General features: G+C 39.6%; 1 protein-coding gene across 31 annotated transcripts in view; it reads right to left on the minus strand.

The window, feature by feature from the left end:
- NEB (nebulin) overlaps positions 1-24,299 on the minus strand; it is a 215,745-nt gene that overhangs the window by 11,575 nt on the left and 179,871 nt on the right. For 12 of the 31 annotated variants that reach the window (XM_040475065.1, XM_040475064.1, XM_040475070.1 and 9 more), the window contains 24 exons: positions 23,532-23,636; positions 23,028-23,132; positions 22,257-22,361; positions 22,057-22,167; positions 21,237-21,347; positions 20,896-20,997; positions 20,682-20,786; positions 19,922-20,032; positions 19,081-19,185; positions 18,433-18,537; positions 16,943-17,047; positions 15,590-15,700; positions 15,052-15,162; positions 13,862-13,975; positions 13,010-13,114; positions 9,801-9,905; positions 9,154-9,258; positions 8,405-8,497; positions 7,069-7,161; positions 4,814-4,906; positions 4,228-4,320; positions 3,147-3,239; positions 1,343-1,435; positions 296-388 (listed from right to left, as the gene is read on the minus strand). In XM_040475065.1, the coding sequence (XP_040330999.1) occupies positions 296-388; positions 1,343-1,435; positions 3,147-3,239; positions 4,228-4,320; positions 4,814-4,906; positions 7,069-7,161; positions 8,405-8,497; positions 9,154-9,258; positions 9,801-9,905; positions 13,010-13,114; positions 13,862-13,975; positions 15,052-15,162; positions 15,590-15,700; positions 16,943-17,047; positions 18,433-18,537; positions 19,081-19,185; positions 19,922-20,032; positions 20,682-20,786; positions 20,896-20,997; positions 21,237-21,347; positions 22,057-22,167; positions 22,257-22,361; positions 23,028-23,132; positions 23,532-23,636 (2,472 nt within the window). The remainder of the gene's footprint in view (positions 1-295; positions 389-1,342; positions 1,436-3,146; positions 3,240-4,227; positions 4,321-4,813; positions 4,907-7,068; positions 7,162-8,404; positions 8,498-9,153; positions 9,259-9,800; positions 9,906-13,009; positions 13,115-13,861; positions 13,976-15,051; positions 15,163-15,589; positions 15,701-16,942; positions 17,048-18,432; positions 18,538-19,080; positions 19,186-19,921; positions 20,033-20,681; positions 20,787-20,895; positions 20,998-21,236; positions 21,348-22,056; positions 22,168-22,256; positions 22,362-23,027; positions 23,133-23,531; positions 23,637-24,299) is intronic. The other 19 variants (XM_040475068.1, XM_040475062.1, XM_040475061.1 and 16 more) reach the window with 13 other exon arrangements.

Below are 24,299 nucleotides of genomic sequence, written 5' to 3' on the forward strand. Positions count from 1 at the left end.
GGGGGTTTGAGATGGTTAGAACTCGGTTTTGTTGTTATCCAAGCAAACTAAAGACCAGTGTTTTTTTTTTTTTAATATTTTTTTAAATACCAGATGGCATAGAAGCCAATTAACTAAAACATAAAAAAAATGAATCCAAGTAGTAACATAAAAATGTAAAAGTATGTCTTTTTGCTAAGTGAGGTATATTAGAAACAAAGGAAGGGTAGTGGGTTTTAAAAAGGAATAAATGTTAAGTATCTATTTAATAACGAGGTTAAATGGCATCTTCTTTTTCCCTTTCTTTCCAAAATACCGAGCTAAGGTTTTCTTGATTGTGTTTGACTCTCTGCATCTCGGGGGTGATGGAGATTGGAATTCCAGTCCCCAGGTTCTCCTTGTATAGCACCTGTATGATAAGAAAGCATCCAGAACAAAAAGAGCAATCAACCACTTTCCCCCACTTGTGGAGAAGTGGGGAGTAGAAGGGCAAAGAGGAAGAGAATGAGTTAGAGGAAAGGAAACACCAGAAGCTTCTAGATCCAACCTGTACGAGCCTAGAGACATAAGTAAGGGAATGCAGGAAAGAGCAGCAAAAATGAAGAGATAGGAAAGTTTTGTTATTTTTGTTGTTTGAACAAATCCCTGTAGCACTGAGCAACGGAGTGCACCATGAAAGGGAAGGATTAGTGCCCCCAGTTTGTTATGAGGAAGAGAAAAAAAATTAAAAGGGTAAGAGACAAAAGGAGAACCCAGGAAGTTATTTTTGATTTGGAAATGTTATTAATAATCCACATAAGGGTATTTGGGTTTTAGAAACATTGTATATATGAAGATACCTACACAAATCTTCTTTTGTTGACTTTTCAAAAGAAGTCCAAGTATTTAATTTTTAGTTTGGGTGAACACATTGGGAGAATTACTTATTTTTAAAGCAAATGGAGAGCAATGACAAGATTCTAAAAAAGGAAACTTCAAAAAATCTGTACAAACACCAGTAGGGGCAGACAAAGTTAGAACAGAAATGAGACCAACATTCTGATCTTTGCTAAATAAATTTTTATAAGCTTTACATTCAGATCAGATTTGCCAAAGCAGGATAAATGTGGGTGCTTAGACACTGAGAAGGTTATGTTTTTAAAGCCTGGGATAGAATACTGAACACTTTTTTGTTTTATAAGTCAAATGATTATATTAATACTTAACCAAAATGGGGAAATGAATTCATAGGAAATGGCAGCATTAAGTTGTGAACAAGACATGTCAAAGTTTTTATTGGGATAAGCTGATTAGAGTAAAATTATAGCCATTAATTTTTGGTTTAAAAATAGTTAAAGGGATTTTTTTTTTTTCTTTTAAATACCGAACTAAAGTTTTCTTGATTGTGTTTGACTCTCTCCATCTCTGGAGTGATGGGAATTGGGATCCCTTTCCCGAGGTTTTCTTTATACAACACCTGTATGACACAAGAGAGCATCCAGAAAAAACAAAAGCAGTCAAAACAGCCTTTTCATCTGTCCTGTAGGGACCCTCGTACGAGACTACAGACACCAAACAGGAAAGACAAATTCACCAGGTCAACCTATCTCTTCAAATACAGATCTGGATGAGAACACGCTCCATATTTCCTTAGCTAACGTGCCAGTGTATTTGGTATTCAACTCAATATCAACTCATATTATACTGAATGTTTGTTCCTGTGTTGGGAATTAAGGAAAAAATTACAAATAATTTCATAAAGGCACTAAAGTGCTTAGTGTACAATAGAAAAATTATTTTTTAATTAGATTCACAAATACCTATTTTACCTACATAGAACATCTATTTTGCAGAATAATAGATATTTAAATCCCCAGGCCAAATTTATGCAATATAGCAAAATTGGTCTTTGTTGAGTAAATTCAAATTGTGGAGGTGGCCAAGTCAGAAAGGTAATATTTTAATATATAGTACTATTTATTTCACACAGAATCTTGAAAGCTCTATGCACCACTGGACAATTTTGCCTAAATGCAACCTGTGTAAAAATGAACACAATGGTTACGTAGGAAAAAAAAATTGCCCAGTACTGTCGGGATCATTACGATCTCAGATATAAACAGTATACTTACTCTAACGTAGAAGAAAATAATTAAAATATGGTTTTGAAAATTAATGCAAACCTTAATTCTTCTAAAAGAAGAAATCATCATCATCATCATCATCATCATCATCATCATCCCCCCACAGGGAAAATAATGACTATAACATTCCAAAGGTAACAATAATTTACATTGACAATTTAACAAAATCGAAAGGTTGTTAGTGAATAGTAATTAAAAACAAAGGAAAACAAAACCAAAAGACACTGGGACCAAAGAAAGTTACTGATCTAATTATGTAGAAGAATAAAACTTTCTGAAAATATTTAAAGTGACAATAAAAGCCACTTTGGATCAAACCTGCTCCCCCCAAAAAAAACTCCAGCTAAATTTTCCTGTTGACATTTGATTTTCTATCTCAGGCATAAGTGACTGTTAGAATCCTTATATTGCAGTTTCACAGACTATTATGGAATTTTTCAATAGCATTAATACAAGAAAAAATAACATTAAACATACATTTATGATTTGATTTGTATATTAAAAAAAATCAGAAGGTCTGGATCTGTATTCATGGAATAGCTTGTTCAGCACAAGTATCAAGATAAGATTGCTTTGGGTTCAACACTGAGCTACTTTCTTTTTCTGTCCTGTGTTTATCCAGATAGGATCTAGGTTAAAGTAACCACTGCTCCCAAGCCAGAGCCACTAGTTCTGCATGTGGTCTCAAGTCCTATGTCTAGGACTTCTGCTAACCCAGAAGCATCAAATAACAAGAGTTCTGAGTAAATAAGAGCTATGGTGTTTGGGTTTTTTGGATATCAAGGAACTTCAAAAGTCCCAGCGGCAACATAAAAGTTGAAAAAAGAAGGAAAGGAACCAATTAAAAGTTTTAAGGGACTATTATAGAAGGTATAAAATGTTAGAATCAAATGGTAAGTAAAAGACGTGAAAACAGGATCCAGTTGATGATATTAAAAAATGTTAAACTCATTATTTTAAAGGGACTAATAGTGAGAAGTTTGTTTTATAGAAAGTTGTTATTATTTTTAAAATATGGAATTAAAGGAGCTTTCTCCTGAATACCGAGCTAAAGTTTTCTTGATTGCGTTTGACTCGCTCCATCTCAGGAGTGACAGGAAGGGGGGTCCCCTTGCTCAAGTTCTCTTTGTACAAAATCTGTGTGCACAAAACCAACAATCACATCAGCATGGACCCATCTTTCAGGTAATTAACCTTCAAACTAGTCTCTAAAAGTATTTTTGTTTATTTTCATAATGGCATGAAATAGGCCTGACCAACTTTAAGAAATAGAACCAATCACTTTGACATTTCGTCACACACAGTAGGATGTCTGTCTCTAAGTGGCATTAATAGAGACACAGCTGCCAGGCTGCAGGCAGGAGTCACTAATATAGGTCTTCTCTCAAAGACAGAGGTATTAGGCCTGATCAAATAAATAGTGTTCAAGTTCATTGAAATTAATATGCATAATGAGTTGTTGGTAATGCTAAAATAGGGAACAAGAGAGAGAGAGAGAGGTTGGGGGGAATAAAATAAATATTAATAAGTATTAGAAGCTAAATAAACATTAGCTTTCAATAGTCCTTAGGCTATTCCAAAGTAAACCTCATTTATATCTGTTGTGGTACACACACTAACTGAGCCACATTTCTGAGTTACTGTAAATTGTTCTGTCATCTCATGAATGGAAATATTAAGAGTCACATTCTTCTACAAAAGGCTACAAACACAAAAAAATAACATCAAACAGAGCCAGAATAAGCACAAATAAAATTCTAATTAACACTGACCTTTTGAAAGGATGTTAGATTTTTACTTTTGACTTATGCCACAACAGTTAGAAACACTTATTGTTATTAAAGGAGGATTGGAGAGGGGAAAAACACAGAACACTGAATATTATGGGTTTTTAAGGAAGTGACCAATAGTTATGTTTTAGGGAAAACAGTTAAAAATTTCACACCAGAACTCAAGTAACTACTAAATTAGATTTGGGTTGAAAACTGAGGTAATATTTGGTATCATTATTTTCATTATATGAATTTAGTAATTTTACAGGGAGAAAAATCATATGTTTGTAATGTGTTAAAAATATTATTTTAAATAAGAATTAAGGGATTTTATTTATGCCCCTAAGAAATACCGAGCTAAAGTTCTCTTGATTGCGTTTGACTCTCTCCATCTCTGGAGTGATAGGTGTTGGGGTTCCTTTCCCCAAATTTTCTTTGTACAAAACCTGTGAGATACAAGAAAGCACCCAAAAGACATTCAAAACAGGCACAAAGATTAAGGAAGGGAGAAAATCAGGGGCAGGGAGTTGGTGTGAAGAGGGAATCTTTCGGTGAGTAATTAATTTAGTAAGGATAATGTTTTCCTTTTTCTTCACCACTTTAATGATGAAGTCTACCATGCTAATTCTGGGGATGAGAAAGTACATTGGTTATAGGAAATGAGTATAATGATGAGGGATCTGGTGTTAATTCTCCATACAGTAACTCAGACCTAAGTATCCACACTTGTCAGTCGCTAAAAATGTTAAAGTACCATCAGAAAAGTGAGTCACTATGTTTAAGTCCAGATGGTTTTGGTCAGGTAATAACACGCACACACACACACACAGGATTGTTAAGATGTTACTTTAAAAAAAAAAAAAAGAAAGGATAATGGGTTATTCTTGTAAATTTTTAAATGGGGAAATAGAGTTTCTTATTTGATATATTTGTAAATACCGAGCTAAAGTTCTCTTGATTGCGTTTGACTCTCTCAATCTCTGGAGTGACAGGGGTTGGAATGCCTGTTCCCAGGTTTTCTTTGTACATAACCTGTAGGAGATAATTAGCCAAAAAGGTAAAATGACCATGAATCCTTTAGATTATAGCCACATGTGTGGGCTGTGTGGTGGAAACCCCTAAAAACAATCTGCTTTCAGATAAGACACTCAAGGGATAAGCAAAAGAAACTCCACAAAATTTTATGTTCCCTCTTCAAAACTAGTAATTTTACTACCTTGAAGACTACTTTACACACAAATGTGTAATTTAGTACACATTTTCTATAGTCAACACTTAATACAGTCCTATAATTCATTAAAAAGTGGTAATAAATTCAACAATGAGAAAAATCTAACCATTTCATGACATTTAGTATCAGTAGGTCCACAGTAGATTTGTACTTAATACATAGGTTATGTGGTTTAAAATCTTATAATCATGTGACACACTATTCTTTCAGGTTTATTGAGAATTTTGTTTTGTGTTTTCTACTGAAAATTCCTAGGCGGCACCTAGTCTGTAGGTGCCCTTAATATGACAAGATTTAAACAGTGTGTTTTTCAGAAATTCTTCCCTGGAAATTCCTACTGATGACTGTTGGATCATGTAAATTACTAGTTTTCAAACTGAGGGATGTCCCTATTTTTTAGGGGTCATATCAAAGGTCTGTAAATTCTAATGAAAAGAGTAAGGAACTTCTTGAGCCTCTGGCCTCCTTCTTTACCTTCTTCCCTCTTGATTAATGTTAAGAATTGTCAGCCTAAAGAAATGAGTGAATTCTTTTTAAATAAATAGATTCTATGGTGTACTTGAGCATGGGTGGGGTCAACATGAACAACGTGGGAATTTGTGTCACAGATTAATTCTGAAAATACTGACAGACTAATGGTGATATCTTTGTTTTGCTGAGAAACTTTTAGGGGTCTTTAAAAATCTACCGTGTTAGACAAACTTGTGTTTCTTTACCCAGCAAGGCAGCAGACCTGGTCATGGACAACAGAACAAAATGTAACCAGAGAAAGACAGGAAGTTGTAATCAAAAGTGACTAAAGGAGTTTTCTTCAACTGGTGGCCACAAAAATCTGGATTGAAATTTGTACCATAAGGAAGCCAGAGTATAAGCAAAGAGTGAAAAGGGAGTGAGATCTAAATAGTATGAGCAGTTTGCAAGAGAGATATCAAGGGTCTCCTAATGGCAATGAGAGTTCGGTCCTCCAGACACCAGCAGAACCTATAAGACCAAGGTCGTCACCTTTTACTGGCCATCAACTATTTCCCAAGCTCCACAGTGTCTCTTGCTAGTAGCCAGCTTTTGCTTAGAATCTGCTTACAGATGGGAAAGCTGAGGGAGTGAGGGAGTGAGCGTTTGTGCACGCGTGTGTACGTGCACACAGTGTTGGGAGGTGGGAGGAGAGGCTAGGCTAGCCTGATAGAGGTCAGGAGAAACATATGCTTAACCTGATTATTTCAGGTGTGAGGGACCACCCCCATCCCTCACACCCTTCCCCCACAGATAGACACTATGCACAGGTGCCTGAAATTCCTATACAGAACATGCTTACTATATGTCATTGTGGGTAGATAAATGACAGCTGGCACCTTAGAGACACAATGCATTTGCAAGACAGCAGACGATACAGGGCAAGAGATCTTGAAAGGGAGAGGAGAAGGCTGCATAGACTTCACAAGTCTACCTAGAGTTTTCCTGGATGGGGGAGAATAACCTAAGGTGCATACTCACGCAAAGATATATATAAGAGTAACACAAAATCTTATATATATAATTTTATATATATATATTTTTATATATTTATATATATTTTTATATATTTATATATTTTTTATGTTTTTATATAAAATTATATATAATTATATATATAATACAATATATATACAATTATATATATGTAATATTTTGTATTTTTATATTGATATCTTTTAACTCACTTGAAATCATTCTGATAATCTTATTACTGCTGGCACTTTTTACTTTAGAAACTGCAGGCATGATGATTAATCAAGAAGCCAAGTCCCTTCTGCTCCTTAATTATGTGAAGACAGAAGTTTCTTATCTAGGATGGAGGGAGGGAAATTCACACCCTCCTCAAGGCACAGGAAGCCCTTGGTAGGAGGAAGAAGGGATGACAGAAAGGTAGGTAGCAATTGGGAGGTGGCTGGTTGCACAAATGCATGCCCAACACACGGGCCATTACCGAGCTAATATGTTTCTGTGTCTCCTTGACACGTTTTACTTCAGGCAGGTCAGGGATTGGCGTTCCTTGTCCAATGGTTTCCTTATACTTCACCTGCAGATATAAAAATGGGAATATGTGCATGTGTTTGGTTAGTAGCTCTGCAGTTTGTAAAGTCACAATTTAAATAATACAAACTCTACACTTAGTGTGAACGGGGCCCCAATCTGATGCTGGGTCGGAGAACAATTATGGACAAGGACACTTGATCTCTTTCCTATCAATTAAGGGTGGGGTGAAGGAGGAGTCCATACTTAGACTGTAGCCCCTCATCTTTCCGTGCACTCCGATGTTCTTATGCCCAATAGTTCATTTGGCCAGGACAGATATATTCACATGTATATATCTAGGAAGGTTGATTTTTTGACTTTAACATATTCTATTTTCTTACAAATGACAAACATTCTCTCCTAGACCAAACTTTAGTCAGGGTCCTCTGATTCCTCTTTCCAGTCAGGCCTCAACTTTTGGACTTCCAAGTCCGTCTTTGTATTTGCCCAAATTTAGCAAGAATCCTTTAGCCAGAATCCCCCTACCCTTGGTATCTCATCACTCTTGTTATCTGACCAAATTCCTTAGCCCACCAGGCAAAGTCTGGTCCCCCTGGCCTGCTGCCAGCAAGAATCTGGTTAGGTAGGTTCAGCCAGAACCCTCCCTACCCCTGACATTTTCTCTAAGTTTCTGTCCTCCCTCTGCCTCCTTACCCCCCTGCCCTGCTCCCACCAATTATAAATCCTTTTCTTTTTAAAAAAAAAATTTTTTTTTTAATGTTTATTTAGTTTTGAGACAGAGACAGAGCATGAGCAGGAGAGGGGCAGAGAGGAGACACAGAATTCGAAGCAGGCTCCAGGCTCTGAGCTGTCAGCACAGAGTCTGACACGAGGCTCGAACTCGTCAACCGCCAGATCATGACCTGAGCCAAAGTTGGGTGTTCAACTGACTGAGCCACCCAGGTGCCCCATAAATTCTTAGCTTTCCTTGCAGTGTTTGAAATTGAGCCCAGTTCTATACTCCGATCTCTTTCTTCTATTTTAACAGTCCAGACTAAAATCTGTTTTTACGTCTTGAACCAGCATCTAGCTCTGGTTTGCTCTGATACCAGCCTCTCCATCTCCTACGTATAACCTCCCCTCATGACACCTGCTCAGCACCGCACTGACTGTGCGACGGTGCTCAGCACAGGCACACATTCCAGCAGCTCCTGGCGACAAAGGTTCTGAGGGCAGCTCAGCCCTCAAAGTAAATTATCAAAGGGAGGCAGAAGACACTGCAGGTGAGTTCACGGAGGCGTCCTTACCGAGCTAATGTGGTCCTGTGTTTGCTTCACTCTCATCATCTCAGGGGTCTTTCCGATTGCCGTTCCCGGAGAGACATCCTCTTTATATAAAACCTGGCCATTCAGAATCAGGACAATGTTACACAGAGGAAAACAAAGCCCAGCGATTCCTGGAGGAAGACTAGGAAACATGGCTTCTGTGAAAACAAAAGACACTAGAGAATGTCCTTAGCAAGGTACCGGAGTATCTGACGATCTGACATCTGCATCAGCATCAGTAACTCCTACCATATATACAACACGGATAACTTTCCAGATCTTGAGAGCTCTTTTAAGATTACCGTACTGTATTAACACAGGATGAGAAAAACCAGAAAAATGTTGATTTAAGGAAAACCCTCCCATATGAAACACAAAATCCGTTAAAGAAGTGTGAAGTCAGTTATTCTGGGGAAGGAGAACAAAAGAAATCACAATGTCAAAAAGAAATCTATCTTCATGGAACAAGACAACATGTGTTACTCCTCTGGGATTAAAAAAATTAGGAAGAAAGAAAAGTTACTGTGTTAGCAGATTTAGGTTGTTATTTCAAATGGTCCCCGGCGTGATGTTTTTAGAGTAAAGTATGGGAAATTCGATCAAATATCCGCTGGTATTAACTGGGAAGGTTAGATGTTAATTGTCTGAATCAACAAGAGGCTAGCATATTTCTACAGAGGAGAATGGAATTATTCGGTTAGCATTAAATGGAAAATAAATAGTAAATATACCGAGCTGAAATTCTTTTGATTTTCTTTAACACGCAGTATTTCTGGCGTGTCTTGAACAACTGTAATTTTTCCTTTACTGTTTTTAAGGTCACACTGGTATTGGAGCTATGAAGAAAGAGTAAACATCTTGTTAAGATCTCAACATCTTAAAATATATTTTAAATTGTCTATATTGTGTAAAGGAAGTTAAAATCCAAATTAAAAAAAAATATGTATGCCACAATAATTATGGTCCGATAGCCAAAGGGAAATTCATTAATAAGAATTTTATATAAAAAAATTTTAAAGACACTAAAATTTGTAAAGTATCAAATTAAGTTTCTTAAAAATGCATCCCTTCCTGAATCGATTTTGAAAAAGACCAATGTCAGCACGAATGGAAGATGGAGACAGTTCACATGCAGTGGCAAGAAGCTACTAACACAGTAGCAGGTGGGTCTTTCACGTTATGATTTGGTACTGAAATATCAGGTAATTCGGAGCAGAATGGAGCACACAGTTCCTGGGCCACTGGTGGGAGTTGTAAAGGGCCACCGCACAGCCCCACTGCAGGGGGATGGCCCAAGTGTGTAGGCCCAAAGGCATCCACAGTGCCGGCCTTATCCCAGGGATCAGTGGGCTGGGTCTTAGATTCAATAAAAACTTACAAGGCTGAAGTTCTTTTGGTTCTCCCGGACTCTCTGCATCTCTGGAGTGTCCAAAACAGTCTCATAATAGGACATGCACTTCTCTGCATCTTCCTTGTACTTTTTCTGAGAATAGATTCCAAGAAATAAGGATGGAGAACACCACAGGAATATGGGCCAATGGTACCTAAAACTGCCCTTCCTGCTCAGTCAGCAGAAGGAAAGTCCTTTGTAGGTTTTTGACTGTTCCTGGATATTAGGTTGTTCTAAGGCACGGCCCTCTCTGGTCAGTGAGTGCCATGCCTTTTCTTTCTGGGAGAGCTGAGGCTGGGCATTCAGTAAGACCCACTGTCACGGCAAAGATGGCAGAAGGAGGCCCTCGCTGGCTGGCCCACCGAGGAAGGGGACAACCAGGCTCCTGGCATTGGGGTGCCTACTGTGAACTGGATAGGGAACCAGCCAGGAGCCGGACTTCCACAGGCAGGGAGAGAAAAGCAGGAGGGTTAGGAGCCATCAACAGGCCTCTGTAAAGCTGGCCTTAGCTGGTGACAAGGAGATTTTTGCTGAGCTGATGTGTGGCTGGGGTTCCTGGCCACAGGATACACCAGGCAGGCAGGACCAGCAGGTACTTCCAGAATGTGGCTCTGATGCTGCAGCACTGGGGGCTCTGCTAAACAGCATTACGACCAACTGACTGGCCAAGGCTCTGAGCTGGCCTTCACCTCTCTCAGGCTTTCGGGCCCCTGCCGAGCCTTTGGTTGGACACTGTGCCCACAGGTCTGCTCTTCTGCCAGATACCTATACAGTCAGTCCCTGCAACAGAACTGACTCACTTTGGTTAATCTTTGCAGCAGAACACATACTCTGCCTGAGAACCAGATTTTTCTTTTATGGCTTGTCACTAAGTCCTTTCACTTTTCTCTCCAGCTTTGTTTAGCTCCAGTTTCTCCCACTTTTCAGGGAAGTTTGGGTGTGGCAGAAAAGCTAGCTACTTTTGCAAGGGGATAAAACTATTCTTTGTACAGCTCTCTCGTCTAACTTGTACTACACACACATTATGAATTACATTCATATGTTGAAAGATTTAATCTCAAAGATGATAGCTGTTTCAGTCAATAAGAGATTTAAGTTTAGATTTTTAACAGGAAGCCAGTTAAAACAAAGATTTCTGGAAGGAAAGAACAGTTCATCACATTCCCAGTTCAGGAAAAAGTAACCTGAATGAATTTTCTTAGTTACACAAATGTAAGGCAAAGAGTTTTCTTTCTCCTGGGAAAGGGGTAAGATCAGTCCTTCTTTTTTCTTTTCTTTTTTCTTTTCTTTTCTTTTCTTTTCTTTTCTTTTCTTTTCTTTTTTTAACGTGTATTCATTTTTGAGTGAGTGCCAGCGAGCAGGGGAGGGGCAGAGAGAGAGGGAGATACAGAATCCGAAGCAGGCTCCAGGTTCTGAGCTGTCAACACAGAGCCGGATGTGGGTCTCAAACCCACGAACTGTGAGATCATGACCTAAGCCGAGGTCGGGCACTCAACCGACTGAGCCACCCAGGTGCCCTTTTCTTTTCCTCTTATTTTCTTAACATTGAGCAAAAGCTGCCTTAACTGCTTGGCCAAGCTAGTGATGGTCACTAAGAGGGGTGATCAGTTTGTATTTGGAACTTGGGGGTGTTATGAGAGGCAAGAGTCCCAGATCCCTGGCATTAGGAAGTATTTAGTATATGGGGCACCTGGGTGGTCAGCTGAGCGCCAGACTTTAGCTTGGGTCATGATCTCACAGTTTGGGGGATGAAGCCCCACATCAGGCTCTGTGCTAATGGCTCAGAGCCTGGAGCCTGCTTCAGATTCTGTCTCTCTCTCTCTCTCTCTCTCTCTCTCTGCCCCTCCCCCACTCGCACTGTCTCTCTCTCTCAAAAGTAAACATTAAAAACAAAAATTTTAAAAAAAGTATTTAATATATTATCCTGAATTTTTAGACTGTTTGCATTAACCCCCAAGTATGAGATTTAGAAGTTATAAAATATGTACTTTCCACTGGAAACCAAGAAGCAATTTTGTAGAAAGTACCAGCACTACTACATCACTGAAAGGTAAATACTAATTTAAATTGGGAGGGAAGTAACTCGTCTGGCCATATTTTATACCTTGAGGAACTAGCAGAGAAAAGTCCCAGGAGAACAGAGTAAGTGATTTAATTCTTCCCTGGAAAAGGCCTACACTCTTGGGTTTTCTTGAAAGATCAGCAGTGTCAAAAGGCTCAAGGTTATACAGCTGGCAAGCCTCTCACAGCCCCAAGAATGCTGACCTCCCCCAATGAACACAACATGGTAGTTTGGGGCCCATATAATTTTGTTAATAAAATGATTCCCCACCCATCCCCAAAACAAAAGGTTTATTTCTCCCATTTGAATATATCTATTTCTTAAACAAACAATTCTCTAGTGATAACGATTTTTCATGTCTAATTTTACGATATAAAATTATAGGCTGATAGTATAGGATTTAAATCCATAATTTCCCTGACGCAATTGGCCACTGAGAGATCACCTGTGACGACTGAAAAGAAACAAACAAATAAAAACAGATTTCCAGGGCCTACATCAGTGTTAGTAGCTTTAAAATTCCAGGGTGGGACTAGGAAAATTATATTCTCAGGTGTTTATAATGCATAGCCTATTCAGTTCACGACAGCTTTATAACTCACTGCTCAGAAGACAAGCAAAAATTCTACCTTGTAGCTTCTTAAACAAATTGCAGATCCCTGATATCACTGAAAATGAAAACAAATGAGGGTATATCCTGGTCTATAAAAGACCTTCTACTTCCCTTCATTTCTGTTTGTGGGAAAATAGAGAGTTATCTCTCATGGAAAGAATTGGGGTTAGATTGCATGGTTGGTGTTGATGACCTATTTCAATCTGGTTAAGGAGACTGTTAATCCAGATAGGGACTGTCTACTTTGTTTCTTCCAGATTTGCACATAAATTTTATACCCACATTATAGGAGATTTTACTTGTTAAAATACTGATTCATTAACATGGGTGGTACCATGTAAGAGTTTGTCAGCACCTTAAAGTTCCCTCCCATAATCTATTTTAATTTGGATACAGCAATCTCAACTTCTCTTTTGTTGGGCAAAACCGTGTTTTGAAAGAGGCTACTTAGGTATTCATGGAAAGACTTTTTTGTTCCTCAAGCCTGGGGTCTATGAGTGATATTCCAATGAATGTCCTTACCTGGCTTGAAAGGTTCTTGACTTGCTGGGCATGAATGATCTCTGGAGTATCAACCACAGAAGTGAAATTGGCTTTTTCCATTTCTGCTGATTGCTTATACTTAATCTGCAAGAGAGCACCCCAAAATTGGGTAAATGTGTACAATGTACATGTTTGTTGATTTTGTTTGATTACGAGGTGGTCAATATTTCTTTTCCAAAAGGATTCATTCATTTGAGATTCGATATTTTTTCCTATTGTGTTTATAGCGTTGTATGAAAGAGAGAGTCAGAAAGCTTGAGTCCTAGCTATTGAAAGACTTACTATGTAATTTGGCATAGGGGCTGGGGAGGGAAGAAGTAATGGGAAAGGAGCAAGATGATCAACACATAGTAAGGCAAGGATTGTTTACATATAGAAGAGCTGGGAGCAGGACAAATAAGCAAAAGACAATGTGAGATGTCTAAAAACTACGTTTAAACTTAGGTCTTGAAAGGAGGAAAAGAAAGAACTCCTAAAATAGTCTAAACAAGGAATTCTTCGTGCTGAATGGGGGGTGAATTGATGAACAAATATAACCAAGATGTCAGAATCTGTCCTAGCTCCAAGTTCCCCAAGTTCTACCCTTTGCTCTGAATGTCTTCTGTGGTTATAGACTCAGAAAGACAAACCCTTTGCAGGCCTGGCATAGGGTTTCTGATTCTTATATTAGAATGGATTCCACCAGGCAGATGTTTAAAAATGCCACTATATACATATGACTGTTACTGACCAAGTAAGATAACAGAAGGACAATATGTGTTGTTGTAATCACAACTTTTTTTTTTTTTTTTTTTTTTTTTTCCAAGATTGACCTGAAATAATGACACTGACCTGACTGGCAATATCAGTAGCATTCCTGGCCCTCATGAAGTCAGGAGTTTCATTGGCCATGGCATTCAGACCTCTTCCTTTGACTTCCAGCTCCAAGTCTCTCTTATATTCTTTCTGTAGTAGCATTAAAAAACAGTTACTGAACTTTCACGACTAGGTAGTAAATGTATAGCATGAAAATAAATCCACATAATATACCATTTCTGTTACTAGTGTTCACCTTCACCATTCCATGTGGTCAGAGGCAATAGTGACCACAGAAACCCAGAATAGGAATAGAATAGGAAGCAAGAATAGAATAGGAAACTATTCTACTCACATCAACATGGAAGCCTTCCTTTTAAACACTTTTAGCATTCTCTACTTAGAAAATCGAAGTACAGGGGCACCTGGGGGGCTTAGTCAGTTAAGCATCGGACTCTTGATTTCAGCTCAGGTCATAATCTCAGTCATGAGGTCGAACCCCACGTTGGGCTCTGTGCTGAGCATGGAGCCTGCTTGGGACCCTCTCTTTCCCTCTCCCTTTACCCCTCCCTCGCTTGCACACACACACACTCTCTCTCTCCCTAAAAACTAAATAAATAAAAAGACAACCAAAGTATTAAAAAAATTTTAAATTTGGTCTGCTACATAACTAGTTTTGAACCTAGGTGCCCAACACTCCAATATGGTATTTTAATTTAAACAAGCTCACTATGGGTGCCTGGGTGGCTCAGTCAGTTGAGCAACTGACTTCGGCTCAGGTCATGATCTCACGGTTTGTGAGTTCGAGCCCAGCGTCAGGCTCTGTGCTGACAGCTCAGAGCCTGGAGCCTGCTTCTGATTCTGTGTCTCCCTCTCTCACTGCCCCTCCCCCACTCATGCTCTGTGTCTCAGGAATAAATAAACATTAAAAAAAATTTTTTTAAACGAGCTCACCAAATGGATTGTGGTTAAATCAAATAGATCTATCTATCTGTCTATCCATTTGTCTATCAAATAAATAGATTATGATAGCCACTAGATACAAACTGTTATAATATCAATTCATCAGAAATTGAGATATCACTTATTTAATGGTTAATAACCATGTTAGATATGGAATTTGAAGTTCAAAACTCTCTTTTTCTCTCTTCCTTTTTCAGTGTAACTTGGCTTGGAGGAAGAAGAGGCTCTGTTAATTATATGCATGCAGTTGGCTGTGGGCCTACCTCATTGAGGATTTGAGTGGCGTTCTTTGCTCTTAGCATGTCAGGTGTGTCTTCCATTTCACTGAGACCCTTCCCACGGATGCTTTCCTCTAGATCTTTCCTGTATTCTTTCTATATCACAAAATAAAAGCAACATCACTGACAAGAAAACCTGGATTGTTCCTCTTAAATAAAGAGCCAAAAAAAAAAAAAAAAGAAAAAAAGAAAAAATACCCTTCCAATTTTAGATAGTTACAGTTTAGTGATTAAAGATATGCATAAAGGCAGGGTATAAGCTTCATCGGTTAATACTAAATATCAGATAAGAAACTAGACATTAACAGGATGCTAAGGTAAGCATATTTTATTAGGTATTCAATTAAAAAATGAGAAGTATTAACGTGGGTAATAGATTAGATGGTAATACCAAACACATGTGAACCCAACTTGAAACCCGCGAAAGTTAGGTAGTGAGGAACTTGCTAGAAGGAACATTGATGAGTGTCATTAGTGCAATTATTGGGATCAACAGGGAAAGAAAAGACCAAGTGGGCACTACCTCGCTGGCTATTTTGGTTGCATATTTGACATGTAATAAAGCTGGCGTGACCTCCAGGCCCGTCAGGTTTCTGCCTTTAATGGACTCTTCATAATCTTTCCTATATTCTTTCTAATGTGAGTAGGAAGGAAACACAAATTAAAAAAAGAATCTTTATCACAACTTATTTCTCAAACCTAGGAAGAAAAAAAAGATTATAACATTGACCTTCTATGTATGGCCTTTTAACTGGATCGTAGTTTTGCTAACAGTCACACGTTTGAAATGAGTCTGATTATTCTGGAAATTCTTTGTCTACAGCAAAAGAGACTCAGCTGTTGAGAAGCCCTGTTGGGCTCCTTGTTCACTTGTCAAACGCTGTGACTCAGGCGGCCCCACTCCCTGCTTCACAATAGGGCAGGACAGCAGAAGGTCACAAGCACCATCAGACTCTGAATCCATTGTCATCTCTCCCCAGGCAACAAAAGATTTTACTTCTGAACTAGAAGTAAGTGAGGGGAAGATAACAATGCAGAGGAAGAAGAGCCTGAGGGCACCAAATGCAAATTTGGCCTTTTTAATTTTGATAGGATTTTAAATTTACAGAAAAGGTGCAAGACTAGTACAAGGAACTCCCACAAACCCTTTGCCCACATTCACTAATCATATGAAACTATGTTTAACTTTTGATTATTTGGCCTTCTATATACCAGAAAGCTCTGTAAAATGCTACTTTATTAACAACCATTTATCTTTATAGTTGGAGATATGCCCCATGGGGGGAGAGGTAAAATGCAATCCAAAATAAGTCTGTTTCCCAGTGAAAACAGACTTCCTAACATTCAAAATAAGATTCCATTCTTCTCTGCTATTGCTTAAAAAGGAAAAAAACAATGTTTTTTTTAGATGCTTCCGGTTACATTTCTAAAATAGGAAATATGGCATCTTGGCTTTTTCTGTTTTGATAAACATCTTGATTACTAATCTCTTGTTTGGTTGGGGTTTCCTATTAAGACAAGAGCAATCCAAAGCCAATGGTGGGTCTGTGCAGAGGGAAACTCTCATTTGTCAAAGAAAAATTCATATTACATTCAATATAATTTGTTTCAGAGTTAGGAGTAGTTTGCTATGCTCTAATGCTATGGAAATGACGGTTGAAATAAAACATATACAATAAATGTTTACTATTCAGAATACTTGTTATAAACAAATCATAAGATTTCTGAGATGGAAAAATTTTAGTGACCACATGTCAATAAAATTTCTGTCATCTACAACTTTTGGATAACAGAAGGCTGGACACATTTGAGGGCAGAGTTTGTTTTTAACAGCTTGATGTATGTTTGCTGTGTGGTGTGTTTTTGTAGAACTTACCCCACTTTGCATCTGTTGAGACTCTTTGGCGGTGATGTATGTTGGTGTTTCAAAGTCCAACATGGGCTTTCCTCGTTCCTTTTCGTACTTTTCTTTGTATTTCACCTAGTGATGAAAAGCCTTATTAGATATAACTCCTCTGATCAATTCACAGACAGAGGCCAGTTTAGGGATAGTTTGTAGCTGATACATTAGTCCACCTGAGTGGCACCTCATTGCCACCCAAAACAGGTTCCTGTAGTGTTTCAGATCTAGTACTTTTTGTTATTGCCTGGGAGAAAATACCATTACGGTCTGCAAGGCATAATAGGATTTATGTTCAATCCAAGGAGACGAAGGAATCACTGCAGAAGAATCAGCTGAGAGAAATGTTGAGGAAGGAAATGCATGGGGAAAGCCACCCATAAGATGAAGGTTGGACAAGATCTGGTATGTGTAGATGTGAACATTTTAACCATAGCATCTAACCATATTTCTGAGAAATATCTCTAGATTTTCTTTCGTAAGGACTTTTATCAGAGACCTGGGGTCCTAATTTGATAGATAACACACACAACTTTATTTATATGTCAATAACTGGTCTCGGCCATAACTGGTCACATATTCAATGCAGTCAATATAAATTCATATAGAAATGAAAACTACTTTATATGTTGGATGACTTAATAAATTTGACCTTCACAAAAGACCTGTCTGAGCTATTTTACAAATACAATGTTCTCATCCTCATTACATGTGATTAGGAGTGGGGGCAGCCCATAGATATTCAGAAATTGAAAGTCAGAGAGACAGAGGCCCTTGTTCACAGAGCATCTTAATGGCAATGCTCAGTCTCAGCAATCTTGCTCAAAATAGAAAGCTGGGGATGCGGGCTGCTTCCCAGATGGCACGAAGACACTTCCAGTAATTTAGCCCTCTTTGTGAATGCCCAACAAGAAACCTAAATAATGCCAACCTAAATAATTTGTGATATAGGAAGTCGTGTGACAACAAACTCCTTCTCTGAGTCCTTTCTTTTGAGAAACTTTATTTTACAAATTTTGCAATTTCTTAAATACCCTCAGATATTTCGGTGGTATATCTGATCAGGTCACTTCTCTGCTCAAAATCCTCCTAAGGCTCTCTATCATCATTGTAAGGCTTACATCCTTAGTGGGGGTGCAGACTTGTGAGGGCACAGCGGGGTTGGTGTGAGGGGTCTGTCCCCCTTGTAACATAAAACGCATGCTTCCAGCCCCTGTCAGTAATCTGAATAACACACATTGCATACACCGGCACCGTGTCTCCAATACACGTCGATGCTCTTATTTAGAACATAAAGTTTTGTTTCAAAATGCCGCTAAATTCCAAGCCCCCTTATATCTTTGGGCAGTTTTCTCCAGCAATGGTTATTAAAACTGTAACTACCATTCTGAGGGGGAATCCATGAACATTTTTTGACACTGTGGCTGAACAAGCATCAGGACAGAAGGCGGTCTTGATTGACTTACTATACTCTGTAATTCTGTGGCCTCCTTTAGATGAAGCTGCTCCAGATTATCTGGTATTGTGTGGTAGTGGCCTTTACTCTTCTCATAATTCTTCTTGTACTGGTACTGAGGGGAAGGTGGCATAAAGGCACATTGAGAGAAAAACTGCTCAGCATTTCTGTTTTTCCTCTTTAGGGTAGACATTTATGCAGCAGCAGCATCAAGACCAAATTAAAACCAGCAAAGAGTAAGTGGGCGGTTACGAAAACCTTTTAAAGGAGGAAGATCCACATTCTGTACTGCCAGTTAATACAGGATGGTAAATACTTTGGTTAAATGGCTTATTCAAAGTAGGTTTTAAAAGTGAAAAGTGAAAGAAATTATTCCAAACCATAATTCCATATCCTTAGAAGGAGGGAAGGGCTTAGTTAATTGGGAAATAAAAGTTTAAATACTTGAAGAATAAAAGCATTTTTATATTCTGAGAGATGTTACAGTCAGTGGAGAATGGATAGACTAATGTTTAATTTGGAAGAATGCATTCAAACAACAGAAGAGTTTTCTAAAGCTAGCATCTCAGGAGCAGAGAAGATGTGTGTGAGTTGAGCAAAGGAATTCAGCCACAAATGGGTGAAACATGCTGTTTCTGTAGCAAATGGCTGAGCTTACAGAACTGGCAAGCTGACTCGTATTCAGCACATGATTCATTATCAGAGATTCCTTCATATCAGTCACAGGTTTGTGAAGTTTCTTCAGGTCAGCCTTATATTTAACCTGCAAGTCCAGGGGAAAGAAAGAAATCACATAAACAGGAAGTGGAAAACAGTACTAATGGAAGCCATGCTACGATATCCCATATCCTGAAACAAGTGCTGGAGATGGTGATGAAAATGACACCCCTAGTTCACAGTAGCTAAACAGTGGCAACAACTCAAGCGTCCATCAACAGATGGGGAAGTAAAATGTGGTGTATACATATAACGGGATTATTATTTAGTCATAGGAAGAACTTCAGTTCTGACAAATGCTATGACACGGAGGAACCTAGAAAACATGGTAAGTGACATAAGCCAGACAAAAAAAGACAAATATTGTATGATTCCACTTATATGAAATTCTCTAATAGGCAAATTCATAGAGACAGAAAAGAGATTTATAGAGATTACCAGGGGCCTAGGGGGAGAGAGGAATGGAGAATTATTGCTTAATGGTTGTAGAATTTGTTTGGGGTGATGGAGATAACGGTGGTATGTGGACAACACTGTGAATGTAGTCAATGACACTCAATTATACATCCTATGTATGTATGTGTGTGTGTGTGTGTGTGTATTTATTTAAGTAATCTCTACACCCAGCGTGGGGCTTGAACTCATGACCCTGAGATCCAAGAGTCATATGCTTTTCTGACTGAGCCAGATAGGCATCCCTCAACTGTACATCTGAAAATATTTAAAATGGCAAATTTCATGTTATATATTTTACCACAATTAAAAAAAAAACACACACATACCTCACTTGCAAGATTGTTAGCATCCTTCATGACTTTGTAGAGCTGGCTGTCTTTTGGATTGTATTTTGGTGTTTTGCCCTTCTCTTTGTTGAAATTTTCTCGGTATTTAACCTAACAGGAAGTGCAAAACTCCAAATTATTTCTGAGCATCAATTATTTTGAAAACTAAGAAATGGACGAAATATAAATAGAAAAGAACACGTCCTATGTAAAGTGATCATACAACTTGTTATCCGAATAGGACACTTGGAAGCATAAAGAAAAGCACAGCTAATAGTTATGTTCATCCGTTCATCCCCTAGTTCTTAGCCCAGTCATGAAATATACGGATGCTGAATGAAAGAATAAAGGTGGCTGCATCTGGGTGGGTTCTAGAAGTTCAAATGTCATTAGTTGTGCCTGTTAAGTTCCCACAGTTGACCGCAGTATGAATCCCACCCTTGGGATGTAATCTTACTACCTGAGGAGAGGTACCAGTAGGCCCTCACAAACGATGTTTCTCTTCCATGAAGATAGTTAAGCACACAAACATCTAGACACACCCACAAGTGGAAAAGTGGAGAATGAGAAAGACCTGAGATGTTCGACAGAAAGGAGAGAGAAGGTCCTTGGTATGCCTTCATGATACCACTTTCCAAGCTCAGCACTTTTATCAAAGACTGAGGATCTCTTTTGTGGCTACTATTGCACTTTCATTCTGGGAACAACTTCCTCCCACAGGTTTTTCACATGAGAGCTGCCACTCGCCCATCTGTATTACCTGGCTGCTCAGCTTGGCTGCCTTCTTGGCCATTTCAATGTCTGGGCGACCAAGCATGCTTAACCCATGGCTGCCTTCCTTACGGTGCTTGGCTCTGTACTCCACCTGAATCAAAGAAAACCAAGATGGGCAATACATTCTAGGGGGTGGGTGCCTTGTACTACTTGGTGGCAGTGACCTCTGGGGAGCAGGTACATTTTAACCACACCCTTACCTCACTGGCCTGTTTGGCTGCCTGCGTGGCCTTCTTGATGTCCGGCCGATCGGCCACTGTGGTGTAATGCAGGTTTTCCTTGGCATCTTTTTTGTAAGCAACCTTTGGAGAAAAAAGAGTGTTTACTCACTTGGGAGATATGCTACCTTTGAAAAAGTCCTCATTAAGCACAAGGAAACTTTTTATTAAAACCAAGCCAATTTTTTAAGCTACCGTATTTTTTAAACTACCAGACAGAGAAAGTAGGGCTACCACTCACAGGAAACAGCTCAATATGCTCCAATTTAGGATCCACCGGCTCAACAGAACCCCTGAGAGTATAGAGGGGTAGGGGGACTTACATTACTCTGCTTCTTGGCCACTTCCATAGCATGTTTCACCTCTGGGGGCTCCAGCATGATGGAGTAGTTGGATTTCCCTTTCTCCTTGACAAACTTCTTTTTGTAATTTGTCTAAATAAAGACAGAATTATTTATGTGAGCAGAGGAGTCTGGGAACAGAACTGATTTACTTGAGGAACTGTGAGAAGATCTCCAGGAAAATCCGTGGCTTGCTATTTTGGCCTCAGTGTGGAACCTGGATCTCTGATCCATATTCTAGCTCTTCCCGGTCATTTCTGTCCTGGAACCCAACACTGGAAACACATAGCAATCTTTGGAGAACTGACTACAAGCCAATTAAGCTCTTTCATTTGCCATTTCTATCTTGGAAAAATACATGGAACCATATAGGGCTCTAAAAATATAATACCATGATTATTAAAGCATCACTGATAAGGACAAAGTGGGCAGAGATTACAGAGATACAAAGTGGTGATTTTACTTCTCTAAAATTGTTGAGCAGTTTAATGACTGGAGAGGCCACTCTTAATCAGCAATGCTTCCACCTTTTATTAACGCTGGGTTACTAACATCTTATCCTGCAGATAACATGCCCTGTGGCAAAACCCACATTTTCTCTAGTTGCCATAATTGGAAACCTAATAAATATCAAGTCCTCCTTTGAAGCAGAATTGAAAATTCACAAATGGGCATCGATGGTAAGGGTGAAGCGACATAAAGGAAAGCCCTTGTAAGCAAAAAGGCAGCTTGTGTCGGATTTCCCTGGGTTCTACGGTAAAGTGGTATTGCTGTGCCAAGAGTTGTGGGGCTGGTCACTTACATCACTGACATTCTTGGTCACTTCCTTGACGTGAATAGTGTCCCTGGTCTCTGGCAGTGTTGTGTATGAGCCCTGGGCCAAGTGCTTCTTGACGTGGTCCTTGTACTTGTTCTGAGGGAATCCACAGAGAGCTTGTTAGAGTGTCTGCTTGGGGCGTTAGCCCAAGTCGGAAGGAGAGCATATGGTTGCTAGAGGATTACCTCAGACACCAGATTGCTGACAGTCTTTGCCAGGAGGATCTGAGGAGTGTCAGGCACAGCATGGCAGGTTCCTCTTTCCTTGACATGTTTCTCTTTGTATTTCAGCTACAGGGGTGAAAAAATATTTCTTTAGTTAGTCTGGGTGTCCTGTATATATTTATTCAGTCCCCAAATCACTAGACAGAGCTGGGAAAACAGCACCACTGACACAGGATGAACATTAAACTCAATAAAAGGTTCGATGTTTGGAAATCTTGGAAAATGTACAAAAGAGATGTTCTTTCTCTCTTGCAAGTTGAGGCTTCAATAACAATCAAAATGGATTTCATGATGAATCTTTCTTCATACACCTAGCCTTAGTTCAAAGGACTTTCAAATATGTCATGTGATCTGCCCCCTGAAGCCTGGGAGGCATTACTGTTTCTCCTTTACAGATGAGGAAACAGCAGCAGAGGAAGAATATGATCACACAAAAATGAATGTTTCCGCATAGAATCCAGCCAGAACTTCAGTTCCCAATTCTTGCCGTGTGAATTATCTTGTGGTGCAGTATAAAACAAGAATGAACACCTGGATTTAATGGTTTCCCCCTGCTGTGGCCCTACTCCGCCATGTGGCTGGTGTTCAAGGGGCAGGGTCATATTTCAGGACTCACGCCTGAGCTCCTACACCAGCAGCCTTCTCTGTCGTTCCTTGAGTGTGGCTGGAGACTGTGCCACAGAGGACAGCCCCGAGTGAGGTGAGCCATCATGGAAGGCACCAGATACTTACGTCACTTTCTATTATAGAATTCCTCAGGGCCAAGACCATGTCTTTATCATCAGTGACAGAGAGCTTGCAACCCTTGAGGAACTCTCGGTCCAGCTTATATTCAAACTGAAACAGAAGAAAGGCAGAGGAAGAAGCGGGCATTTGATTAAATTTGTAAGGGATCCTCCTTTGAAGGGCACTATGATGACCTGCTGCTGGAATGGGGGCAGAGGCTTCCTGGCCCCTCACTGCGTGCTGGGCTCCCCCTCTCCAGCCCCGTGGCCAGGACCAAGCCCTCCCAGCCTGCTCACCCCCAGTTTCCAACCCCACCTGCAGGAGACCAGGCTCCACGGCAGCGGCTCTGCTTCCTGTACTTGCCTTCCACCCCTCACACTGCCCCTCCCCCCATCCTTACTGGATCTCAAGTGAACTAGGCTGACACCCGCAACAGTGGCTATTATGAGTAGTCTTTCATTTTTTCTGCCTCAGGCGTGTCATAGAGCCCAACCCTCTCTCCCATCTCACATCGCTCTGCTGCAGGGATGACTTGGCTGCCTGGATGAAGTCCGGTCGGTCAGGGGTCCACCTCCAGTGGGCTTTGTTGGCCTCATACAGTTTCTTGTAGTCCAGCTGTTTATAACAAGATGGAAATCAATCATTTTGGTCAGTGGACTGAATTCATAACCGCATGTGGCACAGAGGGACTCCTCTTGCATTTCAACAGACAACATTATCACTGTTCTTTATGCAAGAGAGAGCCCCAATTAACATTTCTGTACAATTTATGCAACTAGTCAGCCATTTAAAATGTCATCTTGTGGGACCATTTGGTCTCAAAATAGGGGCTAAAAATTTTAAAGGCCTCCAGGTGAGATAATCCTAAATCTGCCAGTGCAGCTTTATCATCTTCAGAGTCAAGTACCGTTAATTTCTAGCTAAACTCAGCCTTAATTGTCTTTTTAATTATTAAACTTATAGTATTTATTTCATGCCAGGCACTCTTGTAAGTGCTTCATAACTATGAACTCATTTTAATCTTTATAACAACCACATGAAATTGACAGCTGAAGAACCGTGGAGAGGGCTAAACAACCTGCCCAAGGGGATGCAGCTAGTAAATGGCAAAGCTGGGACTCGAACCTGCAGAGACTGGCTTTGGAGACACTTGCACACTTGCTAGACTTTCACCTGAGCTGGGCAGCTGGTGGCCTGGGGCCAAATCTGAGGTACAGGTGCTACATAATTTAATTTTTCCTTGGAAGAGCCCTCACTGTCAGGCACATTTCTTTCCTC

This window comes from Herpailurus yagouaroundi, unplaced genomic scaffold (assembly GCF_014898765.1).
Source record: "Herpailurus yagouaroundi ecotype Mexico unplaced genomic scaffold, PumYag 140, whole genome shotgun sequence".
Taxonomy (NCBI): domain Eukaryota; kingdom Metazoa; phylum Chordata; class Mammalia; order Carnivora; family Felidae; genus Herpailurus; species Herpailurus yagouaroundi.